Source organism: Oncorhynchus nerka, linkage group LG15 (genome assembly GCF_034236695.1).
Source record: "Oncorhynchus nerka isolate Pitt River linkage group LG15, Oner_Uvic_2.0, whole genome shotgun sequence".
Taxonomy (NCBI): Eukaryota; Metazoa; Chordata; class Actinopteri; order Salmoniformes; family Salmonidae; genus Oncorhynchus; species Oncorhynchus nerka.
In genome coordinates this window covers 28,534,111-28,558,357 of record NC_088410.1, presented here as the reverse complement: position 1 = coordinate 28,558,357, position 24,247 = coordinate 28,534,111, and the positions used below count along the sequence as shown (strand labels likewise).

At 44.2% G+C, this 24,247-nt stretch overlaps 1 protein-coding gene across 1 annotated transcript in view; it reads left to right on the top strand.

Moving 5' to 3' along the window:
• LOC115142414 (BOS complex subunit NOMO1-like) overlaps window positions 1-23,795 on the top strand; it is a 35,534-nt gene extending 11,739 nt beyond the window's left edge. The window contains 30 exon segments of the mRNA XM_029681843.2: window positions 587-665; window positions 668-826; window positions 1,550-1,639; window positions 2,507-2,552; window positions 2,636-2,736; window positions 3,140-3,246; window positions 3,484-3,556; window positions 3,785-3,937; window positions 5,954-6,091; window positions 6,424-6,513; window positions 6,662-6,767; window positions 6,962-7,112; window positions 7,252-7,429; window positions 7,757-7,898; window positions 8,263-8,394; window positions 8,700-8,836; window positions 10,866-10,953; window positions 11,145-11,208; window positions 11,301-11,396; window positions 11,813-12,114; window positions 13,619-13,778; window positions 14,129-14,255; window positions 14,564-14,677; window positions 14,899-15,026; window positions 15,554-15,695; window positions 15,923-16,117; window positions 17,439-17,540; window positions 21,714-21,833; window positions 22,319-22,411; window positions 22,544-23,795. Of these exon segments, the coding sequence (XP_029537703.2) occupies window positions 587-665; window positions 668-826; window positions 1,550-1,639; window positions 2,507-2,552; window positions 2,636-2,736; window positions 3,140-3,246; window positions 3,484-3,556; window positions 3,785-3,937; window positions 5,954-6,091; window positions 6,424-6,513; window positions 6,662-6,767; window positions 6,962-7,112; window positions 7,252-7,429; window positions 7,757-7,898; window positions 8,263-8,394; window positions 8,700-8,836; window positions 10,866-10,953; window positions 11,145-11,208; window positions 11,301-11,396; window positions 11,813-12,114; window positions 13,619-13,778; window positions 14,129-14,255; window positions 14,564-14,677; window positions 14,899-15,026; window positions 15,554-15,695; window positions 15,923-16,117; window positions 17,439-17,540; window positions 21,714-21,833; window positions 22,319-22,411; window positions 22,544-22,675 (3,745 nt within the window). The 3' untranslated portion in view covers window positions 22,676-23,795.
• The last annotated feature ends 452 nt before the right edge of the window (window positions 23,796-24,247 follow it).

Sequence of the window (24,247 nt, the reverse complement as noted above, 5' to 3'; positions counted from 1 at the left end):
TGTTGTTTTATCCATTGCAAACCATTGTTTATGAGTGAACTGTTACATTTGAATCAACTAGTAAGATGTCATTTTGGCAAAAGTTTTATAATTCCAAAATCTGTGTGTTATTCATTGTTATAAACTGGGTGGTTCAAGCCCTGAATGCTGATTGGCTGACAGCTGTGGTATATCAGACTGTATACCACGGGTTAGACAAATCATGTATTTTTACTGCTCTAATTACTTTGGCAAACAGTTTATAATAGCAATAATGCACAGTTTGTGGTATATGGCCAACTCCGCTTTGCGTGGTGCTTAAGAACAGCCCTTAGCTGTGGTATATTGGCCATATACCACACCCCCTCGGGCCTTATTGCTTATTGAATTGTGGCTGGAAAAGGTAAATAAATAATGCAAGTATTTAAAACGTATGTTATTTCTTGTCATACTTTGTGTGAATATAACTAGTTTAATTTGTTCAGTAGGGAAACCCAAAAGACAAGATTCTGTTCATATTTGAATAGACACCCAACATTTTCAAAAGTACATACTTAATCTATGTCACCTCCGCACCAGCAGGTGTCGACGACTCCAGAATAGGTAGCTACTGCTCCTTCAACAGCGCAGTTTACGGAACCGGAGGCAGCGTGCACTGTCAATTCGGTTGTCCAGAAAAATCTTCTGGCGAATGCTCGGAATAACGGAACCGGCAGACATGGCAGTGTTCTGGATATTATTTGGAATCTTCTGCTGCCAGTTTATTACAGTGTCAGCTGATGACATTGTGGTGGCCTGCGGAGGGTTCGTGAAATCCGACGTTGAAATCAACTACTCGCTGATCGAGGTGAGTGCAGAGACGGCCTACTACCTTAGTAGGCGGAGACAGGATATTGCTGGGGGTCTTGAGTGGTGAAAAGACAGTTGAGTTTGAATGAAATAACATTAGCCCCAAGGTGGCTAGTAAGATGATCTAGATGATGTGGCTAGTAAGATTAGCTAACTGAGTAACCACACTAATCTCACGAGCCATCTCTGATCTATGTTGCTGGTTTCTCGTGCACAACCATGTCGAAATTCAGAACTTGTTAGCTAACTAGTTAACCTAGCATTGTACCAACTAGCTATCCTTACAAAACACATCAGAAACGCAATAACTTGCAGCTATGTAAATGTAGCTAAATGTGTTTCACTGATTTTAAGTCCTTGCTACGTTTAAAACTCCGAGCGAATTTTTACGTAGTTTACGCACTGGCTAGCTAACGTTAGCTAGCTTGCTAAAGTTGACCTAGCTAGTTGCCAGTCCACTTAAACCCCACTGTACTGACGAGGTATTGCACCATACACACACCATTTACAATAATAGGATTACTGTTTAGTCAAATCATCTCATACTGGACCACCCTCACCCTAATGACTGCCGGTGCAAGTCATTCACGTTCGCTAACTAACTACTTGACCGCAAGAGCCTATAGTACTGTCCAGCATGCATTGCATGAAATCATGCTTTTGCCTTTTTGGTTGTGTTTGTGCATTGCTAAATACACATCGTCTGTCTTGTCTCTCACAGATTAAAGTGTACACCAAACAAGGGTCTTTGAAATATCAGACGGACTGTGCTCCCATCAATGGATACTTTATGATTCCCCTCTATGACAAGGTAATGAATGTATTGATCCGAGTAGGCAGGCGTTTCCGTACGTTTGATACGGTTTAATTTATTCCATTCCAGACATTACAATGAGCCCGTCCTATAGCTTCTCCCACCAGCCTCCTGTGGTATTGATACATATGAAAATGCAATAGTAGTAGTATGGCATTGGTTTGTCTAAACCTCAGACTGTTTCCCTGGTTACTTCATGGATATCAGTCTGAAAGAAGTCGCTGTAAAAAAGACGCAGTAATCTCTGCAAGACAGAATGTTGAATACAATTCTATTTAATCGTACTTTACCAGTTGTCCGTGCTATTGGTCCTGTTGGCGGTATCAGGTGGAGCTGGGGTAGCCACAGGAAAGGGCTGTTTACCCCACTTTTTGTGGCAGCGGTTCTGTTGCTTGTATTTCCCAGCTCCTGACGCATTTCACGTGATGCACAACATCAAACAATAGCCGAATGTAGCTTAATATTGTCGACCAAAGCACAGTTTCCTCGCAATCAGCTGAAAGTGCTTGTGAAATTTGCCAGTTGATTGCGTGGGACAAAGTTCAGTCTGCTTCGGTTAAACTCGGCATTGTTGACATATTGTGCAGCGTGGCATGTGAATTGAGTCAGCATTGAAAATACAAACTGACAAACAGCCCAGCGTACTGAAAGTCGGGTTAATAACATTACTCTGGATATTTTGTCTCAGATTACCTCCTTTTTATAGGGACAAAATCAGTGGACAACAGGCAAAGTACGTTTATTCAACAGTTTGACTTGTGATGGGACTGTTAGAGCCTACATTTTTAGAGACGAGAGACGAGTCTTCCACTCTCGGATTCATAGAGGCAGTTCTGCTAATATTTGACTCTGTCTTATTCATAGGGAGACTTTGTGTTGAAGATTGAGCCTCCTCTTGGGTGGAGCTTTGGTAAGGAGAATTTCATGTGTATTTGTAGCTCTTGTGTATTGCCAGCAGTACTGTAACATAACACTCTGTCTGTGTTTTTGCAGAGCCCACCAGTGTGGACCTCTATGTGGACGGGGTCAATGATATCTGCACCAAGGAGCAGGACATCAACTTTGTCTTCACTGGCTTCTCTGTCTCTGGAACGGTGAGAGGAACTCTTCTTCAATAACCCTTGTGGGGATGGTGCTGGCTAAACTTCATTTACATTTGAGTCATTTAGCAGATGCTCTTCTCCAGTGGGACTTACTGGAGCAATTAGGGTTAAGTGTCTTGCTCAAGGGCACATCAACATATTTTTTTTATCTAGTCAGCCCGGGGATTCGAACCAGCGACCTTTCTGTTACTGGCCCAACGCACTTAACCGCTAGACTACATCCACCCCCCAAAGACTCAATACATCACTATTTAATGACTAAACAGAATGGCACAGAGATCTGCCTCTTTTTAAAATGGTTGTTTAGTGTTAGTACTTACCGGATCTACAGTATGTGCATTTCTGAAATAATTGTTTACTTTGTTGTGGCGTTAATGTGTTGTGTATGTCCCAGGTGCTAAGTAAAGGCCAACTCCTGGGCCCAGCTGGGGTGGAGATCAGCCTGACCAGGGAGGGAACAGGAGAAAAGCTGCAGAATGTGCTCACTCAGCCTGGAGGAAAGTAAGGGGCCGCTCCTCAAACTCTTAACAGCGTTGCTTTAAACTACAAGGCAATATAACTACCCCTTACAACACAAACAAACACACTGGCTTTTCTTTCAGTAGTGGCAACTCAAGCCATTCATATCAATGCTAATGCTTTTGTACACATCCGCTGTTGTTTTGTATCAGGACAATATACGTGGGGGTGGTAGAGGCACTAGGCTTCTAACACAGACTGTTTTGGGTCATTTCACAGGTACATCTTCTCCAAAGTACTTCCTGGAAGTTATGACATCATTGCTTCTCATCCATCCTGGACCTTGGAGCAGGTGAGTTTCTTTCTGCAGGGCTCATGATCTCAAGCCATCTCAAAGTGCAGCTGTAGGTGTTATTGGCACAGTTTTAGGTGGATGCAATTGGAACTCAATCCTATTGCACAAGTAATATAAGCAAGCAGAGTAAGAACATAAGTGATTACAGGTAGTGTGAAATATGCAAAAGAATTGGAGCAGAAACGTCCAAATGCTTCACAATCATTTTGCGTTGTCTTTCCACAGAGCGCTACGTCCGTGCGTGTGTCCAGTGCCAATGCAGCGGCTGCAGAACATCTGGTGGTGGGAGGGTACGATGTCTCTGGGGAGGTCCGGAGTGATGGGGAACCCATGAAAAAAGTCACCTTCCTCCTCTACTCTGCCACAGTGAAGAAGGAGGTCAAATATATTTGTATTGAATTGAATGGCAAATTGAAAGAGCGGTGATGTCCAGTCTGCTGTATTTCTGTACATATTGTGATACAATACAGTGATATTTTATCCTTAATGTTGGCTGTCTATGAAGCTGGGCATTTTACCTCATGAATGGTTAAATTATGATATACAGTGAGGGGGGGGGAGTATTTGATCCCCTGCTGATTTTGTACGTTTGCCCACTGACAAAGAAATGATCAGTCTATAATTTTAATGGTAGGTTTATTTGAACAGTGAGAGACGAAATAACAACAAAAAAATCCAGAAAACGCATCTCAAAAATGGTATAAATTGATTTGCATTTTAATGAGGGAAATAAGTATTTGACCCCCTCTCAATCAGAAAGATTTCTGGCTCAAAGGTGTCTTTTATACAGGTAACGAGCTGAGATTAGGAGCACACTCTTAAAGGGAGTGCTCCTAATCTCAGTTTGTTACCTATATAAAAGACACCTGTCCACAAAAGCAATCCATCAATCAGATTCCAAACTCTCCACCATGGCCAAGACCAAAGAGCTCTCCAAGGATGTCAGGGACAAGATTGTAGACTTACACAGGGCTCGAATGGGCTACAAGACCATCGCCAAGCAGCTTGGTGAGAAGGTTACAACAGTTGGTGCTATTATTCGTAATTGGAAGAAACACAAAAGAACTGTCAATCTCCCTCGGCCTGGGGCTCCATGCAAGATCTCACCTTGTGGAGTTGCAATGATCATGAGAACGGTGAGGAATCAGCCCAGAACTACACGGGAGGATATTGTCAATGATCTGAAGGCAGCTGGGACCATAGTCACCAAAAAAACAATTGGTAACACACTACACCGTGAAGGACTGAAATCCTGCAGTGCCCGCAAGGTCCCCCTGCTCAAGAAAGCACATATACATGCCCGTCTGAAGTTTGCCAATGAACATCTGAATGATTCAGAGGACAACTGGGTGAAAGTGTTGTGGTCAGATGAGACCAAAATGGAGCTCTTTGGCATCAACTCAACTCGCTGTGTTTGGAGGAGGAGGAATGCTGCCTATGACCCCAAGAACACCATCCCCACCGTCAAACATGGAGGAGGAAACATTATGCTTTGGGGGTGTTTTCTGCTAAGGGGACAGGACAACTTCACCGCATCAAAGGGACGATGGACGGGGCCATGTACCGTCAAATCTTGGGTGAGAACCTCCTTCTCTCAGCCAGGGCATTGAAAATGGGTCATGGATGGGTTTTCCAGCATGACAATGACCCAAAACACACGGCCAAGGCAACAAAGGAGTGGCTCAAGAAGAAGCACATTAAGGTCCTGGAGTGGCCTAGCCAGTCTCCAGACCTTAATCCCATAGAAAATCTGTGGAGGGAGCTGAAAGTTCGAGTTGCCAAACGTCAGCCTCAACCTTAATGACTTGGAGAAGATCTACAAAGAGGAGTGGGACAAAATCCCTCATGAGATGTGTGCAAACCTGGTGTCCAACTACAAGAAACGTCTGACCTCTGTGATTGCCAACAAGGGTTTTGCCACCAAGTACTAAGTCATGTTTTGAAGAGCGGTCAAATACTTATTTCCCTCGTTAAAATGCAAATCAATTTATAACATTTTTGACGTGTTTTTCTGGATTTTTGTTGTTGTTATTCTGTCTCTCAATGTTCAAATAAACCTACCATTAAAATTATAGACCAATCATTTCTTTGTCAGTGGGTAAAAGTACAAAATCAGCAGTGGATCAAATACTTTTCCCCCTCACTGTAGTAACCCAGACGGATACATACAGTTTTTACTCAAAATGGGAATTTCAAGTTTCAGATATATGTAATACTTATCTTACATCCAGGCTGTATCACAACCGGCCGTGATTGGGAGTCCCATAGGGCGGCGCACAATTGGCCCAGAGTCGTCCGGTGTTGGCCGTCATTGTAAATAAGAATTTGACTTGCCTAGTTAAATTTAAAATGTATAAAATTCCCTCTAATATGTGTATTTCTTGTGTTTCCTAGGACGTCAGTGTCTGTAACACAGCCCCAGTGGATGGAGCCGAGTCTGGAGATGACTCCCTGGTCTACCTGTGTAGCGCCCTGTCCCGAGAGGACGGCATCTTCTCCTTCCCCTCACTGGCCAGCGGAGACTACACTGTGGTAAGATGGCCGCCACAACACACCCCTGTTGTTCACACTGCACTTATCCCATGGCAAATTAGCCCTGGGCTAAGAAAATGCTCTGTGAAAAGGTCTTTTGAAGACTACTTATTCAGCACATATCCCTCCCAGTTAATGTGTGTTACTGAAATAGTGCTGTTGGTGTTCTTAGGTTGTCTTTAATGTGTAAAATATCCTTGGGATCTGGAAGGCTCTGTTAAAAAATCTGGAGGGCTGTATACAGGCTCTATACAAAAATAATGTATTATGTACTTAGTCTGGTTTCTTTTCCTTCACTTTGACTATGTTGGACTAATTTGTCTGTGTTTCAGATTCCCTTCTACAGGGGAGAGAGGATCACATTTGACGTGGCACCTTCCAGAATGGACTTCAGGGTGGAGCACAACAGCTTGAGGCTGGAGGTAAGTTTACAGTGCTCCAGCTTCCTGCTTGGCTGCTACTTATGGGTTTTAATTGTACAGCATTGGCCTTTGTCATGTGATTAACAGAGGTTATGGTACTGTACATGACCCTGGAGGTGTTGTGTTCTGTGTTTCTCTCTCTCTGTAGCCCATCTTCCGTGTCATGGGTTTCTCTGTGACCGGCAGGGTTCTCAACAGCCTGGAGGGGGATGGGGTACCTGACGCCACAGTAACCCTCAACAACCAGATCAAAGGTAACCATAGTGACATCCACCACCCCATTTCTCTTCTATTATCTGTCTTCAAATTCGGAGGAGAAATGTCAGAGATGACATTGTTTGATTAACGTGGAGACATGCTATGTTCATTTGCGTTGGGATTGTCCTTCTGCCGAACCCTTTCTTTCTCTCTCCCTTTTCCTCCCTCTCTCTTTCTTCCCCTCTAACAGTTCTGACCAAAGAGGACGGCTCCTACCGCCTGGAGAATATGACCACCGGTACCTACACCCTCCACACGCACAAGGACCTCATGTTTTTTGAGCCAATCACAGTGAAGATATCTCCCAACACGCCTCAACTCCCTGACATCATCACTGCTGGGTGAGTTTCGACTTTCAATGTGTCCTATTGATGCCCCCATCTATAATCATAACATGCATCTGACATAACAGCTACGTGGTTGTTTTGTTGCAGCATTATAAATTATTATTATAAATGTCATTCTCATCCCCCTCTCCAGGTTCAGCGTGTGTGGTCAGATCGCTATCACCCGTCTGCCAGAGGGCCTGAAGCAGCAGGGGCGTTACAAGGTGACCCTCACTCCCCTGGGACAGGACAACACCGCCACCCGCACCACCGACTCAGACCAGCAGGGGGCCTTCTGCTTCCATGCCAAACCTGGAGACTACAGTGTTACCGTACGTTACAGAAATACAGCTTGTTCTGACTATGAGATGAATTGTCTGTATTTTGGTGGCTTTGGTTGTATTGAGCGAAGTTGCCCTTAGTCCCTTATCTAGGATCAGCTTAGCTGCTCTGAATCATATCCCTATAAGGGTGAAGAAAGCATACTAAAGTGATCTATGATCAGTGTCTATGGGCAACTTCATCCTACTTCCAGTCCTATTTACGTGAGATCAGCTCTTAGCGATGTTACCCTCAAAATACAACGAAACAGGATTTTTCCATTTACCTTGGCTGTACTTAGGCTAACGTTTCATCCTGTCTTCCATCCTTCCCTGCAGGTGTCTCTTCCTGAGGTGGAGATGAAGGCTGGCCTGGCCCTGCAGCCTGCTGCTCTGGAGGTCTCCCTGGTGGACAGGCCCCTCTCCGACCTCCTCTTCACCCAGTTCATGGCCTCCGTCTCGGGCAGGGTCTACTGTCTGGGTAAGCCTGCCCTGGAGCTCTCTCCCATTAGTCTATGACTCACTCTGAACATTTCCTGTTTAGATGTCAAGTAGGAATAATTCAAGGTTAACAATAACCCCTTAGGGAGAAGTAACTCCTATTCAACAGGGAACAGTAGGGCACATTTTCTGTTGAATGAAGACAGTCATGGTTAAAAGTGCTTTTCTATTAGACAGACTGAGTGTGTTTTGATGCCTAACTGGGTCATTGTCAGGACAAACGCTGAAAACAGTCAATCTGAATACTCTATTAGTCCTAGCATCCTCGTTAGACAGCCAATCAGCGACGGTCTCATTTTCACGGCTTTGCCACTTTGAATAACCTTTGACTTCTTGACCCCCAGCGAACTGTGATGACCTGTCGGTGACCCTGCAGCCGGTGAGTCGTCAGGGGGAGAGGAGGAGCATGCTCCTCTCAGGGAGCGGTGACACCTTGGAAATCTCCTTCGACAACGTCCTGCCTGGCAAATACAAAGGTACAGACCTCCTGGGTCGTGTCCATTGGGGAAAAAGGTATTAAAAATAATAATAATAATAAAAATAAATTGTTGCTATGGAAAACAAACATGTATTTTTGGACATGATCTTTTTAGTAGCTCCTCGTTTTTTTTCTGTTATGTGTCTACTGAACAAGTAAGTATGTTATAGGATGGTCAATGTTGTCAGAGAAGAAATCCATACACTAAAGCCTGTACTCCAGTCTCTCAGGCTAGGTTATGTATGTCTTGACCTTATGTCAATATTGTAGCAATGTCTGACGCTCTGCTCTCCTCCCTCCCAGTGAGTATCTCCCATGAGGAGTGGTGCTGGAAGCTCAAGTCAGTGGAGGTGGAGGTGCTGGACTCTGACGTGCTGGGAGTAGAGCTCAGACAGATAGGCTACATCCTCCGCTGCTCCCTGTCCCACGCCATCACACTGGTCAGTAGTAACACAGGGGAGGGCTGTGTGTAGGGTTTAGGTTTGTTCATATGTGTAGTTGTGTGCATGTGTACTGTTATTTGTTCCTGCGTGTATTTCTGTTTATGCTTCTTATACACTACACGGCCGAAAGTATGTATTTGGACACCCCGTAAATCAGTGGATTTGGCTATTTCAGCCACACCCGTTGCTGACCGGTGTATAAAATCGAGCACCCAGCCATGCAATCTCCATAGACAAACATTGACCTTTACTGAAGAGCTCAGTGACTTTCAACGTGGCACAACAAGTCAGTTATTCCAAATCTGTCCTGCTAGAGCTGCCCCGGTCAACTGTAACATGCTGACCGCACCGCCCACGTCGTGTGCGTTGCAAAATAAATGTACACGTTATTCAATCAATGCACGCACGCTGCTTACGAGCGTCTTCATAGCCAGGCGCTAAAATAGAACTTGGTTCTTCTTGTGAAGCCTGACGTGCTGCAAGTCCCGCCTCTCCCATCTCCTCATTGGTTTTTAGGAGCATATACCAAACGTGGGTGATTGAAAGACAAACTGAGGTCCACACTCCAGTCCAGTTGGTGGTGGTAATGCACCTTAAAGTTGATTGCCAGCCGCTATATAAAGTCTGAAGAAGAAGAAGCCTGAGGAGATCGGTTTACCCTTTTATCTGTGGATTAATTGTCGGAGTAGATGACCTTGCGCGTTTCAAGTAAAATTACAAACCAATGTTTATATCCAAGGAGAAATTAGCTAGCAACAGCAAGCTAGCTAACTAAATTGCCGTGAATGTTTTGTGTGTTTCGACCTGTCCCCAAATGAATATAGTTGGTTCAGAGTTTGTTTTGATATTTCAACCTTACATGTGGACTAGACCGCGCGCACGCATGTTGATTTTGTCCATCCACACCAGTCCACATGTAAGTCCTGTTATTGTGAAGTGGAAACGTCTAGGAGCAACAACGGCTCAGACACGAAGTGGTAGGCCACACAAGCTCACAGAACAAGACCGCAGAGTCCTGATGCGCGTAGCCCTTTTAAATCTGTCCTCTGGTTAAGCACTCACTACCGAGTTCCAAACTGCCTCTGGAAGCAACGTCAGCACAATAAACTGTTCATCGGAAGCGTCATGAAATGGGTTTCCATGGCCGAGCAGCCGCACACAATCCTAAGATCTCCATGTGCAATGACAAGAGTTGACTGGAGTGGTGTAAAGCTCGCCACAATTGGCCTTTGGAGCAGTGGAAACGCGTTCTCTGGAGCGATTAATCATGCTTCACCATCTGGCAGTTCGACGGACGAATCTGGGTTTGGTGGATGCCAGGAGAATGCTACCAGCCCCAATGCATAGCGCCAACTGTAAAATTTGGTGGAGGAGGAATAATGGTCTGGGGCTGTTTTTGATGTTTTGGGCTAGGCCCCTTAATTCCAGTGAAGGGAAATGTTAACGCTTCAGCATACAAAAACATTCTAGACAATTCTGTGCTTCCAACTTTGTGGGAACAGTTTGGGGGAGGCCCTATCCTTTTTCAGCATGACAATGCCCCTGTGCACAAATCGAGGTCCATACAGAAATGGTTTGGCGAGATCGGTGTGGAAGAACTTGACAGCCTGTACAGAGCCCTGACCTCAACCCCATCGAACACCTTTGGGATGAATTGGAACGCTAACTGGCTACCAGGCCTAATCGCCCAACATCAGTGCCCGACCTCACTAATGCTCTTGTGTCTGATTGGAAGCAAGTCCCCACAGCAATGTTCCAACAGCAATGTTTCCAACATCTAGTGGAAAGCCTTCCCAGAAGAGTGGAGGCTGTTGTGGCAGCAAAGGGGGGACCAACTCCATATTAATGCCCGCGATTTTGGAATGAGATGTTGCAGCTGTGCACACACTGTTGGACTGCTGCCCTGATAAGAAAGAGTATGAGTGAATAGTTCGAGCATAATGGTTCTTAAATAGCTTGTACGTTATTTTACATAATCGTGGTTGCTGTGGTGAAAGTCTAAATGAGTGTCTGTGTATCCTGGCAGGAGTTCTTTCAGGACGGCAGCAAGCCTGAGAACGTCGGCGTCTATAACCTCTCCAAGGGGGTCAACCGCTTCTGTCTCTCCAAGCCTGGTGGGAGAAACTCCTCTTCTGTTCACTTGTCTTCAATTCTCTTCAATATCCTTACTGAAAGACCTCTCTTTGGAAAATAAAATATGTCTTTATGAGACTAACCTAGGTTAATATAGGTTACCGGTAGATACATGAGTAAAAGAAGAAAAAAATATATATGCTTATTAATCATCTAATCTTGCTTTTGCCAGGTGTGTACAAAGTGACTCCTCGATCTTGCCACCAATTCGAACAGGACTATTATACCTACGACACGTAAGGGTGTTCTATTGGGTCCATTTCTATGTTTTCCTTTTACATAGCCCCACCAAAGTGAATGACTCTACTTGTCTAAATGTCTCCTTCAGGTCAGCCCCCACTATCCTGACCCTGACTGCAGTGAGACATCACATGACTGGCCTAATCACCACTGATAAGATCCTGGATGTCACGGTCACCATCAAGTTAGTCCCCGTCACCTCTATAGACCTACTATCACTCTACCTTCACTCTACCATGTCCAAACAACCTGGCAAAATGTGGACTGATGGCACTGATGGCATTGTCCTTGTTTGTAAGATGAATATCTGAGATTGTGTGTAAGATTTGCTGAGCAGTACTGTATACAGAATATACATTTAACTCAAAGGGGTGAATCTGTTTGCATAATTTAATTCAACCACCTATTTACATAGAACAGTACAGTGTACATCATTCATAAAAAAAATTGGAGATTTACATGCATTTCCAGAATTAGCTTTTAAACATGAAATTACTCTTGTTTTTCTAAATATGACAACAACAAAAAAGATTATCACGGTGTTCCTCCTGTAGGTCGTCCATAGTCTAACCTAAACACTGTTTATGTGTCCTCCATCAGATCCTCCATAGAGTCTGAGCCAGCTCTGGTCCTAGGCCCTCTGAGAAGCCTGGAGGAGCAGAGACAGGAGCAGCAGCTGCAGGAGATCGAGCTGCGGCGCCAGGAGAGGGAGAGACGTGCCCAAGAGGCTGAGGATGGCGGTGACAGCCAGCCCCCCATCCAAGAGAGAGCTGATGAGCTCACCAGCCCCTTTCACTACGAATTTTCTTACTGGGCCAGGGCTGGGGAGAGGATCACTGTGACTCCCTCCTCCAAGGAGCTTCTCTTCTATCCGCCGGAGATTGAGGCTACTATCACTGGAGGTCGGAGTTCACTTCCTTGTTATCCTCTTCTTTTGTGTTATGTTATTGTGTGTGTGTTTGGTCTGTGGTGTCTGTCTGCATATCTCTCTGTGTGGTGTGTAGTGGACATTCTAACCAAAGGGGAAAGAGACTAGATTCTTCAAACAACAATTATATTTATTAAGATTTGTAAAAAATGGATCAGCCAACAATCCACACAACAGTGCAGAGTTAAAAGCCCAACGAACAGAGTTGGCTCTCCACTTTTATAGAAAGTACAACTCTTGTCTACATGGCAGTTTAGCAGATGTGTGTAAACAGGGGCGGAACATAGTGTGTACAAGGAGATTGGTTTGTCTTTGCAGATTTTAAGATGGCTCGAGGTTGATAGCTCGAGGGCTCAACCGTCTAACTGCATTTATCACAGCTCACAGATAGTAAAAACACGGGATGTCTCACATGCTGGGGTCACACCCAAACGGATCTTCACTATACGGGGCGGCAAGGTAGCCTAGTGGTTAGAGCGTTGGACTAGTAACCGGAAGGTTGCAAGTTCAAACCTCTGAGCTGACAAGGTACAAATCTGTCGTTCTGCCCCTGAACAGGTAGTTAACCCACTGTTAAATAAAGGTGTAAAAAAAATATAAAAATACGCCCAGTCTTGTGACTGAGTCACACAAAGACACATTTGTATCAGGTTAGAAGAAAAAAACACTTAACATATAGCAACAGACAATTCTCTTAAGTAGTATCACACGGGATAGCATAACTCATTTAGTAATTTTCCACCACAGGTGTATAACCTGTTTTAATCTGTCTCTATATTTATATATGGTAACTCCCTATTCTCTGCCCCTACCAGAACCCATCCACAGAGATCTGACCAGGGCGTGTGGTGGACATCACCGGCCATGAAGCTCTGTCTGTCTCTATATTTATATATGGTAACTCCCTATTCTCTGCCCCTACCAGAACCCATCCACAGAGATCTGACCAGGGCGTGTGGTGGACATCACTGGCCATGAAGCTCTGTCTGTCTCTATATTTATATATGGTAACTCCCTATTCTCTGCCCCTACCAGAACCCATCCACAGAGATCTGACCAGGGCGTGTGGTGGACATCACTGGCCATGAAGCTCTGTCTGTCTCTATATTTATATATGGTAACTCCTATTCTCTGCCCCTACCAGAACCCATCCACAGAGATCTGACCAGGGCGTATGGTGGACATCACTGGCCATGAAGCTCTGTCTGTCTCTATATTTATATATGGTAACTCCCTATTCTCTGCCCCTACCAGAACCCATCCACAGAGATCTGACCAGGGCGTATGGTGGACATCACTGGCCATGAAGCTCTGTCTGTCTCTATATTTATATATGGTAACTCCCTATTCTCTGCCCCTACCAGAACCCATCCACAGAGATCTGTCCAGGGCGTATGGTGGACATCACTGGCCATGAAGCTCTGTCTGTGTCCAGTGGTAATATATATGCCTTCTCTTATTCTGTCCCCTTCTCACAGAGTCTTGTCCAGGGCGTGTGGTGGACATCGCGGGACGCGCTGGTCTGTTCCTGGAGGGCCAAGTGACTCCAGAACTGCAGGGTGTGGAGATCTCCATCACCGAGAGAGGAGCCAAGGCCCCCCTCATCACCGTCGCCACCAATGAGAACGGGGCTTACAGGTATACAGGCTATCCCCTAACCATAACCTCGGTCACTGCTGTGTTAGCCGTAAGGCTAGCATGGCCTACTCATCCTTGCCCTAGGCATCAGGCAAAACATCTTGCAAGCTGGGGTTTCTTGTTCAAATCATGCTCTTGTTGTTTTTTTTAACAATACATTTGACCACTTTGCGTCTTAATCTAGTCACTTGAAATGTCCACCATGTTACATATTTGTTGCTTTATATTAGCTTCAGGCAGGTTTTCTCATGGTGTTTGATAAATGCTCCTTGATTGTGACATTTGTCGGAAACGTACAGTAACACAAGTCAATCTAAATGACTCTGTAATGGTTGTTTCTCCCTCCCCAGTGTTGGTCCCCTGCACAGTGACCGTCACTATGACGTCAGTGCCAGTAAGGAGGGCTTCATCCTCAGCACTGTAGAGGGAACCCAGGGAGACTTCAAGGCTTTCGCCCTGGCTGGAGTCACCTTCAAGGTACAGAACACACATACTACTAGTGAGCTCAGTGGAAAGAACAGGCCATTTATTAGCTTTTGTCTTGTTGGCAAAACAGTTTTTTGTTTAATTAGTAACATTATCCCTCCCTCGGTAGGGTGAGGGTTGTTTTAATAAATACTTGATGAGTCTGTTCTGCGAATGTATTGCCATTCAACAGTGTTCTTTTGGAATTTTGCCTTGGTGTCGAACTGCAACCTAAATATAGTTTTGGCTGCGGCAGGGTTTGTATAGTCTTATACAGTGTGTTCATTGTCATATCTCCTATCTCTCTCTGTGTGTCGTAGATCAAGTCAGAGGATGGTCACTCTCTGTCTGGAGTCCTGCTGTCTCTCAGTGGAGGATCGTTCAGATCCAACCTGCTCACCCAGGACACTGGTGTCCTCACCTTCAACAACTTGGTAAGGACCTTGATGTTGACTGAACTCAACACCTACTTCATCCCTGTATTATCCTCCTCCTGAATGATTGACTATTAAACACACCGGGCTACTAGGTGGAAGTCTATATTCTGTGTGATGTGAACTGGTGCTGATTGGATTGGTGCGGCAACACTGCAGGGGGCATTTATTGATTGCATCTCTTCTGTTCTTCCTTTCTATCCCTCCATCCCTCCCCTCAGAGCCCAGGCCAGTACTACTTCAAGCCCATGATGAAGGAGTTCAGGTTTGAGCCAGCCTCTCAGATGATCACCGTCGAGGAGGGACAGAACCTCAGCATCGACATCACCGGCTTCAAAACCGCATACAGGTACTAGAAACGGGCCAATCGATCTTTATCTATGTAGCACTTTTCATGGAAAGTGAGTGAAACCCAATGAGCTTTAAACTAACTGCAAAAATGTACTAAACAAGGCAGAATGATGTTAAATCCCCCCCAGCCATCACTAGCCACTTATTTTTATTTATTTTATTTTTTATTTATTATTAGGGGCGGCAGCGTAGCCTAGTGGTTAGAGCGTTGGACTAGTAACCGGAAGGTTGCGAGTTCAAACCCCCGAGCTGACAAGGTACAAATCTGTCGTTCTGCCTCTGAACAGGCAGTTAACCCACTGTTCCTAGGCCGTCATTGAAAATAAGAATTTATTCTTAACTGACTTGCCTGGTTAAATAAAGGTAAAATTAAAAAATATATATATATTTTTATTGTAACATCTTATTCAGGCCTGTTCTTACTTGACAAGGAGACAAACAGTCCCATCCCCAAATGGCGGCGTGTGTAATTATTTGTCTGTCCTATCGATCCCCAAAATGGCTGATTTACTGCTTCCTATCCAGCTGCTACGGGGCAGTTCAGTCCCTGAGTGGAGTTGCTGAGAGGGACGTGTCAGTGGAGGCTGTGGGACAGGCAGAGTGTAGTATCTACAGCGAGGACACAGTCACTGACGAGGAGGGACGCTTCAGGCTCAGGGGCCTGCTGGTGAGTCGGGCCTTTTTGAGGCTTCATAAGGGCAACATAAAGTAGTTATAAAGCCTGTATACAAGCACATAAAGGAGTTATGAAGCTGACGTAACGATACAACACATTTGTAAGAGTTACTTTGTGCAGAATGGGTCATTGTGTTTGATACCCCCAAATACTGCTGTTGCAATTGCTAATAGCTCTGCTATTATTTTTGTGTTGCTAACTTTGAGCTTCTCTCACAGCCTGGCTGTAGATACCTGATCCAGCTGAGAGCACAGGGCAACGACCACATCGAGAGAGCCCTCCCTCAGCACCGTTCCATAGAGGTTGGGAGCACCGACATCGTGGGAGTCAACATCATCGCCTTCAGGCAGATCAACCAGTTTGACCTGAGTGGGAACATCATCACCTCATCAGAACACCTACCCACCCTCTCTGTAAGATCCCCTCACTACAATACCCATAAAACCTCAGCAGAGCACCTGCCCACCCTCTCTGTAAGATCCCCTCACTACAATACCCATAAAACCTCATCAGAACACCTACCCACCCTCTCTGTAAGATCCCTCACTACAATACCCATAAAACCTCAGCAGAGCACCTGCCCACCCTCTCTGTAAGATCCCCTCACTACAATACCCATAAAACCTCATCAGAACACCTACCCACCCTCTCTGTAAGATCCCTCACTACAATACCCATAAAACCTCACCAGAACACCTGTCCACCCTCTCTGTAAGATCCCCTCACTACAATACCCATAAAACCTCACCAGAACACCTGCCCACCCTCTCTGTAAGATCCCCTCACTACAATACCAATAAAACCTCAGCAGAGCACCTGCCTACCCTCTCTGTAAGATCCCCTCACTACAATACCCATAAAACCTCACCAGAACACCTGTCCACCCTCTCTGTAAGATCCCCTCACTACAATACCAATAAAACCTCAGCAGAGCACCTGTCCACCCTCTCTGTAAGATCCCCTCACTACAATACCCATAAAACCTCATCAGAACACCTGCCCACCCTCTCTGTAAGATCCCCTCACTACAATACCCATAAAACCTCACCAGAACACCTGTCCACCCTCTCTGTAAGATCCCCTCACTACAATACCCATAAAACCTCACCAGAACACCTGCCCACCCTCTCTGTAAGATCCCCTCACTACAATACCCATAAAACCTCACCAGAACACCTGTCCACCCTCTCTGTAAGATCCCCTCACTACAATACCCATAAAACCTCATCAGAACACCTGTCCACCCTCTCTGTAAGATCCCCTCACTACAATACCCATAAAACCTCACCAGAACACCTACCCACCCTCTCTGTAAGATCCCCTCACTACAATACCCATAAAACCTCACCAGAACACCTGTCCACCCTCTCTGTAAGATCCCCTCACTACAATACCCATAAAACCTCATCAGAACACCTACCCACCCTCTCTGTAAGATCCCCTCACTACAATACCCATAAAACCTCACCAGAACACCTGCCCACCCTCTCTGTAAGATCCCCTCACTACAATACCCATAAAACCTCATCAGAACACCTACCCACCCTCTCTGTAAGATCCCCTCACTACAATACCCATAAAACCTCACCAGAACACCTGCCCACCCTCTCTGTAAGATCCCCTCACTACAATACCCGTAAGAGGACTAATGCTAAAATGAGTTATATCCATCTAGAGTCCTCTATTTAATTCTATGGCTCCATATAATTGTATTTCTCCTCCTGTCCCATGCAGGTGAAGCTGTATAAGAGTGACAACCTTGACAACCCCATCAACAGTGTGTCTTTGGGACAGTCCCTCTTCTTTCACTTCCCGCCTCTGGACAGGGATGGAGAGGTATGGACCTGCTATTAGTATGTAAGGTGGTATGAGGCGGGCTATAAATGTGTGTAGCTGATAGCCAAGGAAGCATCATTACTGCCTTCCTGAGACCTGAAGCACTGCTATACCCAACCCAGAAATGGCTCTTCTGGGTCAGTGGTATTACTTCAATCAAATCACAACTTATTTAAGTTGTATTTAACAAAGTCGTAATACGCTTCCCAGAAACGAAAATAATCTAAATAATAACAATATTTTATCAATTAAAGCAGAAGACAACAGAGAAATCGAGAACAAAATGAATCTGTTTATTTTGGGATTGTCAGTTTAACATTGTACAACATATAGAAATACATTTTCTTAATTAAGTTGTCGTTTTTTCAAGATATAACAGTCAGTGTGTTTTCGGGCTGCCTATGTCCAAAAAATTACAAGTACTTTTCAGGATGGAAAAATGTTTTCGGTGTAAACTTAAACGACTTAAACCAGATATTAAGTATGTAGAAAAGATAATGGACCATTATATTTTTTTAATATTATCTTTGAGAACTAACAATCACCAAAATAAAAGCTAGATAGTCGGAGAATCTAAAATTTAAAAAATTATGCTTTGAAGATTATTTTTGATGACGCATTGATTTTCTTATGAGGTTTGATTCACTCCGTTTTAAAACGGCTACATTTCACTGCCAACAACACGAGGGCCTCTAAAATGTTGGTTGGTTCCGGCCCCCCCGAACCCACCACCTACGCCCCATTTTGATCCAGAAAAAAAAAACAGTAAATTACTTACATTGACTTCTATACTACAGATGGCAAACTTAACTACTGTGTCTTTACAAGCCAATCACAAGCATATTATGGCTTAACTATACTGAACTAAATATAACATGTTGTGTGTTGGTCCCGTGTTTCATGACCTGAAGTAATAGAGAGCCCAAAATGTTCCCATATGCACAAATAGCTCATTTAGTTAAATATTTTTGCACAAATGTATTTCTATCCCGGTTGGTGAACATTTCTCCTTTTGCCAAGATAATCCATCCACCTGACAGGTGTGGCATATCAAGAAGCTGGTTAAACAGCATGATAATTAGATGTGTGTGTTTGAGAGAAAAAGGAAGGAAGAAGTTGTGTGCACTTTACATGTTAAAGTAGACACTGGTGTTATGGTATTAATAATCCACTTTCTCACAAATCCCTAGATATTTCACGTCACACCCAAAGTCATTCCATGCGTTTAGAGGAATATGTTGTATGCCTCCATACATCATAGCACAGTCACAACTTCTGAATCCGGTTCAGACCACCACCGCCGTTGTCAGTGCTGTGCCGTCAACCCGTTTCCAGGTCCCTTCCGTCTCTCCGTCAGTCAGACCGATCCAGATGCATTGGTCAAATACCTGTTCCTCTTGGCTGTTTATGGTCACCAGGTCTCTCTGCCTCTGTAGGTTGGCTGTATAAATGTGATAGATGATCCCAGCCAGTAGGAGAAGACCCAGCAGGGAGGGCTTGGTCGGTAGGGATGTCCTTGTCTCATCGCGCACCTGTGGCGGGCCGGGCGCAGTGCGTGCCAACCAAGGTTGCCAGGTGCATGGTGTACCCTCCGACACATTGGCTGGCTTCCGGTTGGATGCGCGCTGTGTTAAGAAGCAGTACGGCTGGTTGGGTTGTGTATCGGAGGACGCATGACTTTCAACCTTCGTCTCTCCCGAGCCTGTACTGGAGTTGTAGCGATGAGACAAGATAGTAGCTACTACAACAATTGGATACCATGAAATTGGGGAGAAAAAAAGGGGTAATTATTATTATTTTTTTTTAGTATATGGAGGGAAAATGGAAAACAAAGGCTAGCTGTAACAATTTAAATATCATCTGTGTCAGCCCCAAGCAAATTTAGAGAGTTTCCCGAACTCCTGCTCTTTCCTTTTCACCTTTCTGCAGATGTGTACCCTCTGTTTACTCCCAAATATACACTACATCACCAAAGGTATGTGGACACCTTCTTGTCAAACATCTCATTCCAAAATCATGAGCATTAATATGGAGTTGGTCCTCCCTTTGCTGCTACAACAGCCTCCACTCTTCTGGGAAGGCTTTCCAGTAGATGTTGGAACATTGCTGCAGGGACTTGCTTCCATTCAGCCACAAGCATTAGTGAGGTTGGGCGAATAGGCCTGGCTCGCAGTCGGCGTTCCAATTCATCCCAAAGGTTGAGGTCAGGGTTCTATGCAGGCCAGTCAAGTTCTTCCACACCGATCTCGACAAACAATTTCTGTATGGACCTTGCTTTGTGCAAGGGGGTATTGTCATGCTGAAACAGGAAAGGACCTTCCCCAAACTGTTGCCACAAATTTGAAAGCACAGAATCGTATAGAATGTCATTGTATGCTGTAGCGTTAATATTTCCCTTCACTGAAATTAAGGGGCCTAGCTCAAAACAAGAAAAACAGCCCCAGATTATTATTCCTCCTCCACCAAACTTTACAGTTTGCACTATGCATTGGGGCAGGTAGTGTTCTCTTGGCATCCGCCAAACCCAGATTCATCTGTCGTACTGCCAGATGGTGAAGCGTGATTCATCACTCCAGAGAACGTGTTTCCCCTGCTACAGAGTCCAATTGAGGCGAGCTTTACACCACTCCAGCCGATGCTCGGCATTGGGCATGGAGATCTTAGGATTGTGTGCGGCTGCTCGGCCATGGAAACCCATTTCATGACGCTTTCGACAAACAGTTATTGTGCTGACTTGGCGGTCCTGTTCTGTAAACTTGTGTAGCCTACCACTTTGTGGCTGAGCCGTTGTTGCTCCTAGACGTTTCCACTTCACAATAACAGCACTTATGGTTGTCCAGGGCAGCTCTAGCAGGGCAGAAAGTTGACGAACTGACTTGTTTGGAAATTGGCAGTCTGTGATGGTGCCACGTTGAAAGTTACTGAGCTCTACAGTAAGGCTATTCTACGGCCTATGTTTGTCTATGGAGATTGCATGGCTCTGTGCTCTATTTTATACAACTGTCAGCAACGGGTGTGGCTGAAATAGCCGAATCCACAAATTTTGAAGGGGTGTCAACATACTTTTGTGCGTATATAAAGTGTACATCAACATGTTCAAGGAGGTCCAGGTCTACAAACGTGGGTCATTATCATATTTCGAACATTGATTTTACACCACAGACTACAGGTTGGGTATGCTTGACCAGTGAGGATGGGGAACGGCTGGGGCTCTCTTACTCTCTTAATGAACCTGATTGGCCGAGAAGTAAAAAAAAAAAAAACTTTTTAAAAACTGTTTTTCAAATAATTTTTTCCCAGACTTACAAACCGTCATGGTGCAGCAGCTCCCCCCTCCCCCTTAGAAATAAAACCTAACAGGTTATACAACAGCAATGCAAAATAGTGATAGAATGATGGTCTCTCCAAGTGTATTAACCAACAGTAACCGATTTTTTTGTTTGCCCCCCCTTCTAAACCCCACCCCACCCCCACTCGATCAGTGGTTGAGAAATGCCAGCGTAGGTGAGGAACAGTTTCAAACCAAGCAGAGCAGATTGAAATACATTTTCTCATTTCCTTTTTTAATCATTGATATCGGTTCTTTTTGGCTTGCAAATGCTTTTTGACTTGTTTTTGTTTAGTATGTATTTTTTTCCCTCTAGTTTTTGGGAGGAGAAAAAATTCCATTTGACGACTAATGAAAAATAACTCAATTGATCTTCTTTTTTATCAAATGTGGCACCCTGTTCCATTTTTTATCAAACGTGATGCCATATATATATACATATGTGTGTAACCTGAGAACTGTTATTGGCAGAGAGGTTTGAATCTCTCTTTATTGGACCATTAACTTAAACTTCACCCATGTAAATCCTGCTGATTTTAGAATGTCTTGTGTAAATTGTTCTTTCAACCAGCAACTAACTTTCAGAAAATTACACTGCTCACATCTGTCACACTTCTACAGTGTTAGTTTCATCAGCTGTTGTACAATATGATAGAAAACACAGGAAAACAGGATTTTGACAGCACTGGGCCTTTAATGGTTGCTATTCGCCTGATAGAAAGTAGTGTATATAGAAAGTAGTGTATAGGTTTATCTAGAGGTTCTGGGTCAGTGGAATTAACATTAGAGTATGTTGTCATCACCATAAATATACTTTTTGTTGTGTGTCCTCTCCCCCAATACAGACCTATGTGTTGATTCTGCACTCCACACTGTCTCGCTCCCAGTACGACTTCTCTCTGCCCCAAGTCTCCTTCACCTCTACAGGCTACCATAAGCACATCACTTTGACCTTCAACCCCAATGTAAGTACACAGTACCTACTCCGTCAGGGCTGAATCCTCCGGCTAGAAGTTCTCCGCAGCCACAGATCTAAGATCAGCTTATCCTGTCCGCATTCTAACCTTATCCATGATGTGGGTAAGCACAAAACAGATCTAAGATCAGCTTATCCTGTCCGCATTCTAACCTTATCCATGATGTGGGTAAAGCACAAAACAGATCTAAGATCAGCTTATCCTGTCCGCATTCTAACCTTATCCATGATGTGGGTAAAGCACAAAACAGATCTAAGATCAGCTTATCCTGTCCGCATTCTAACCTTATCCATGATGTGGGTAAAGCACAAAACAGATTTTAGATCAGCGTCTGCAGGCAACTTCATCCTAGTTCGGAAACAACTAATGTAATACATTTAGAATATTCTCATTACAGTGATAAAAAAAAAGAGCCTGCATTGTGTGTCTTCTGAATAATGAATGCGAACCCAATGTGATGTTCTTCATCACAGCGTAAAGTTCCTGACCAGGACGTAGCCCAGGGCTCCTACATAGCTCTACCCCTCACTCTACTGCTCCTGCTGGCAGCCTACAACCATGAGAAGGTACACTGCCTCCACTCCTATTGCATAGCCATGTATCATGTATCCAACGTACTGTAATTGAGTGGTCTGGTAAATGTTCAAGCAGACTTCCTATATATATATATATATCTATAACTCCCTGTCTCTCCCCAGGTGATCCCCCTGCTGCTGCAGCTGGTGAGCCGTCTGCAGGGGGTGCGTAGCCTGAGCCAGGCCGGTGGGGACAACGCTGCCCTGGACGAGGCCAAACGCCAGGCCAAGAGACAGAAGACCCGACGCACATGATCCACAGACCTAACATCTAGCATGTAAACTACCCCAACAGGAACCACAGACATGTTGTGTCTGAAATGGCACCCTGTTCCATGTATAGTGCACTACTTTTGACCAGAACCCTATGAGAGTAGTGCACTATGTAGGGGATAGGGCCATTTCAGTCGCAGCCATACTGTACCATAGCATACTTTACCATACTATACCCATAGCTAACCTGGATCATTGGACTGATGTTACCAGCATGGGTTCTATGGAAGGGTCTATGGAAGACTGGCTGTGTAGTTCTGTTCTGTGGGACTCCTTCGTTTTATAGAACACTCATCAGAAATATTAAGAAGAATCCATTTTGTCGATATGTATATGAGCCATTATTGCTTCTTTTTTTCTGTTTTTTTTTAAACATTTGTAATGAATGAAATGTCAATTGAGAAAAAAAAACAAAAAAACACTATGGAGGTCTTAAGGTCTTAATAAGGGAGGTGGTTATGTCAATGTGGGTTCCATGGGGATTTTGGGGTTCAGGGTCACGCTTTGTGGTAACGATGCATCATGAAAGCTTTATAACTCGTTATAAAAGTGACAAACTGTTCATGACAAGTTATTTACTATGACGTGCAATGGCATTCATTTGAATCACAACCAATTCAGCCAACTCTTCAAGTCACTGCATGTGTCATAAGGAGGGCCAGGAGTTTTTTTTCCTGACCACATGACCTGACCACATGTTGGACTATAAATGGTTCCTGGTCAGATCACATGGTCTGAATAAACTCCTGGCCCTAGTATGGAATGGTTTGTCATAATGGTCCTGAATTGTTATGTTTCTATAATGGGTTCTACAGGCTGTGGTGGATTTTATGTGTTGGTCTGTCAGTTTGCTCAGGGAGAGTGGGTGGGTTGAGGGTGGGGGGGGGGTCTAAGGGTTTGGAAGGGTTAGGGTTAATCATTACAGTAACAAGATAAGAAAATAAGATTTCGGGTAGGGAGCTGTAGGGGTATAACTATATGTTAGTGATAATTATTAATTTATTAACATTTTATTTGTCTGATGTGAATGATGAGCAGTTTGGAAGCAAATGTATTTTACGGTGTGTTTGATTTTTTGGAGAAAATAAACGGTCATTTCAAAGTATGCAAATTATCTGAAGGCAAAGGCAACCAGTGTAAATGTATCAGACAAGTATCTACTACGTACGAGGAGATATTTTCTCAACAAATTCTGTGACGAATCCCAACTTTCACTTTAGAAATCAAATCTTTACAGGTTTTCCCATTGACATCATTGCATGACTAAGTGAACTCACTTGTAAGTTAGGATTTGCAGTACAATGTTTGTCTTGACCTCACGTTGCCTTAAGCTAAAATAAAATATGTGATAATCTTAAATAATTACTGAGGAAAATGTAATTGGTTCATCCAAGTTTCTCCTCGTGGTAATATTAATGCTGAATGTGAAATGGAACCACCTGAACCAATCTCTTGTTTTACATGGTACGCTATTCTCCTGTTCTTAGTTATATGGACAATTTTTTAAGAAAAAGATGAACATGCCAATGGCTATTTACTGAGTTGAAACAAATT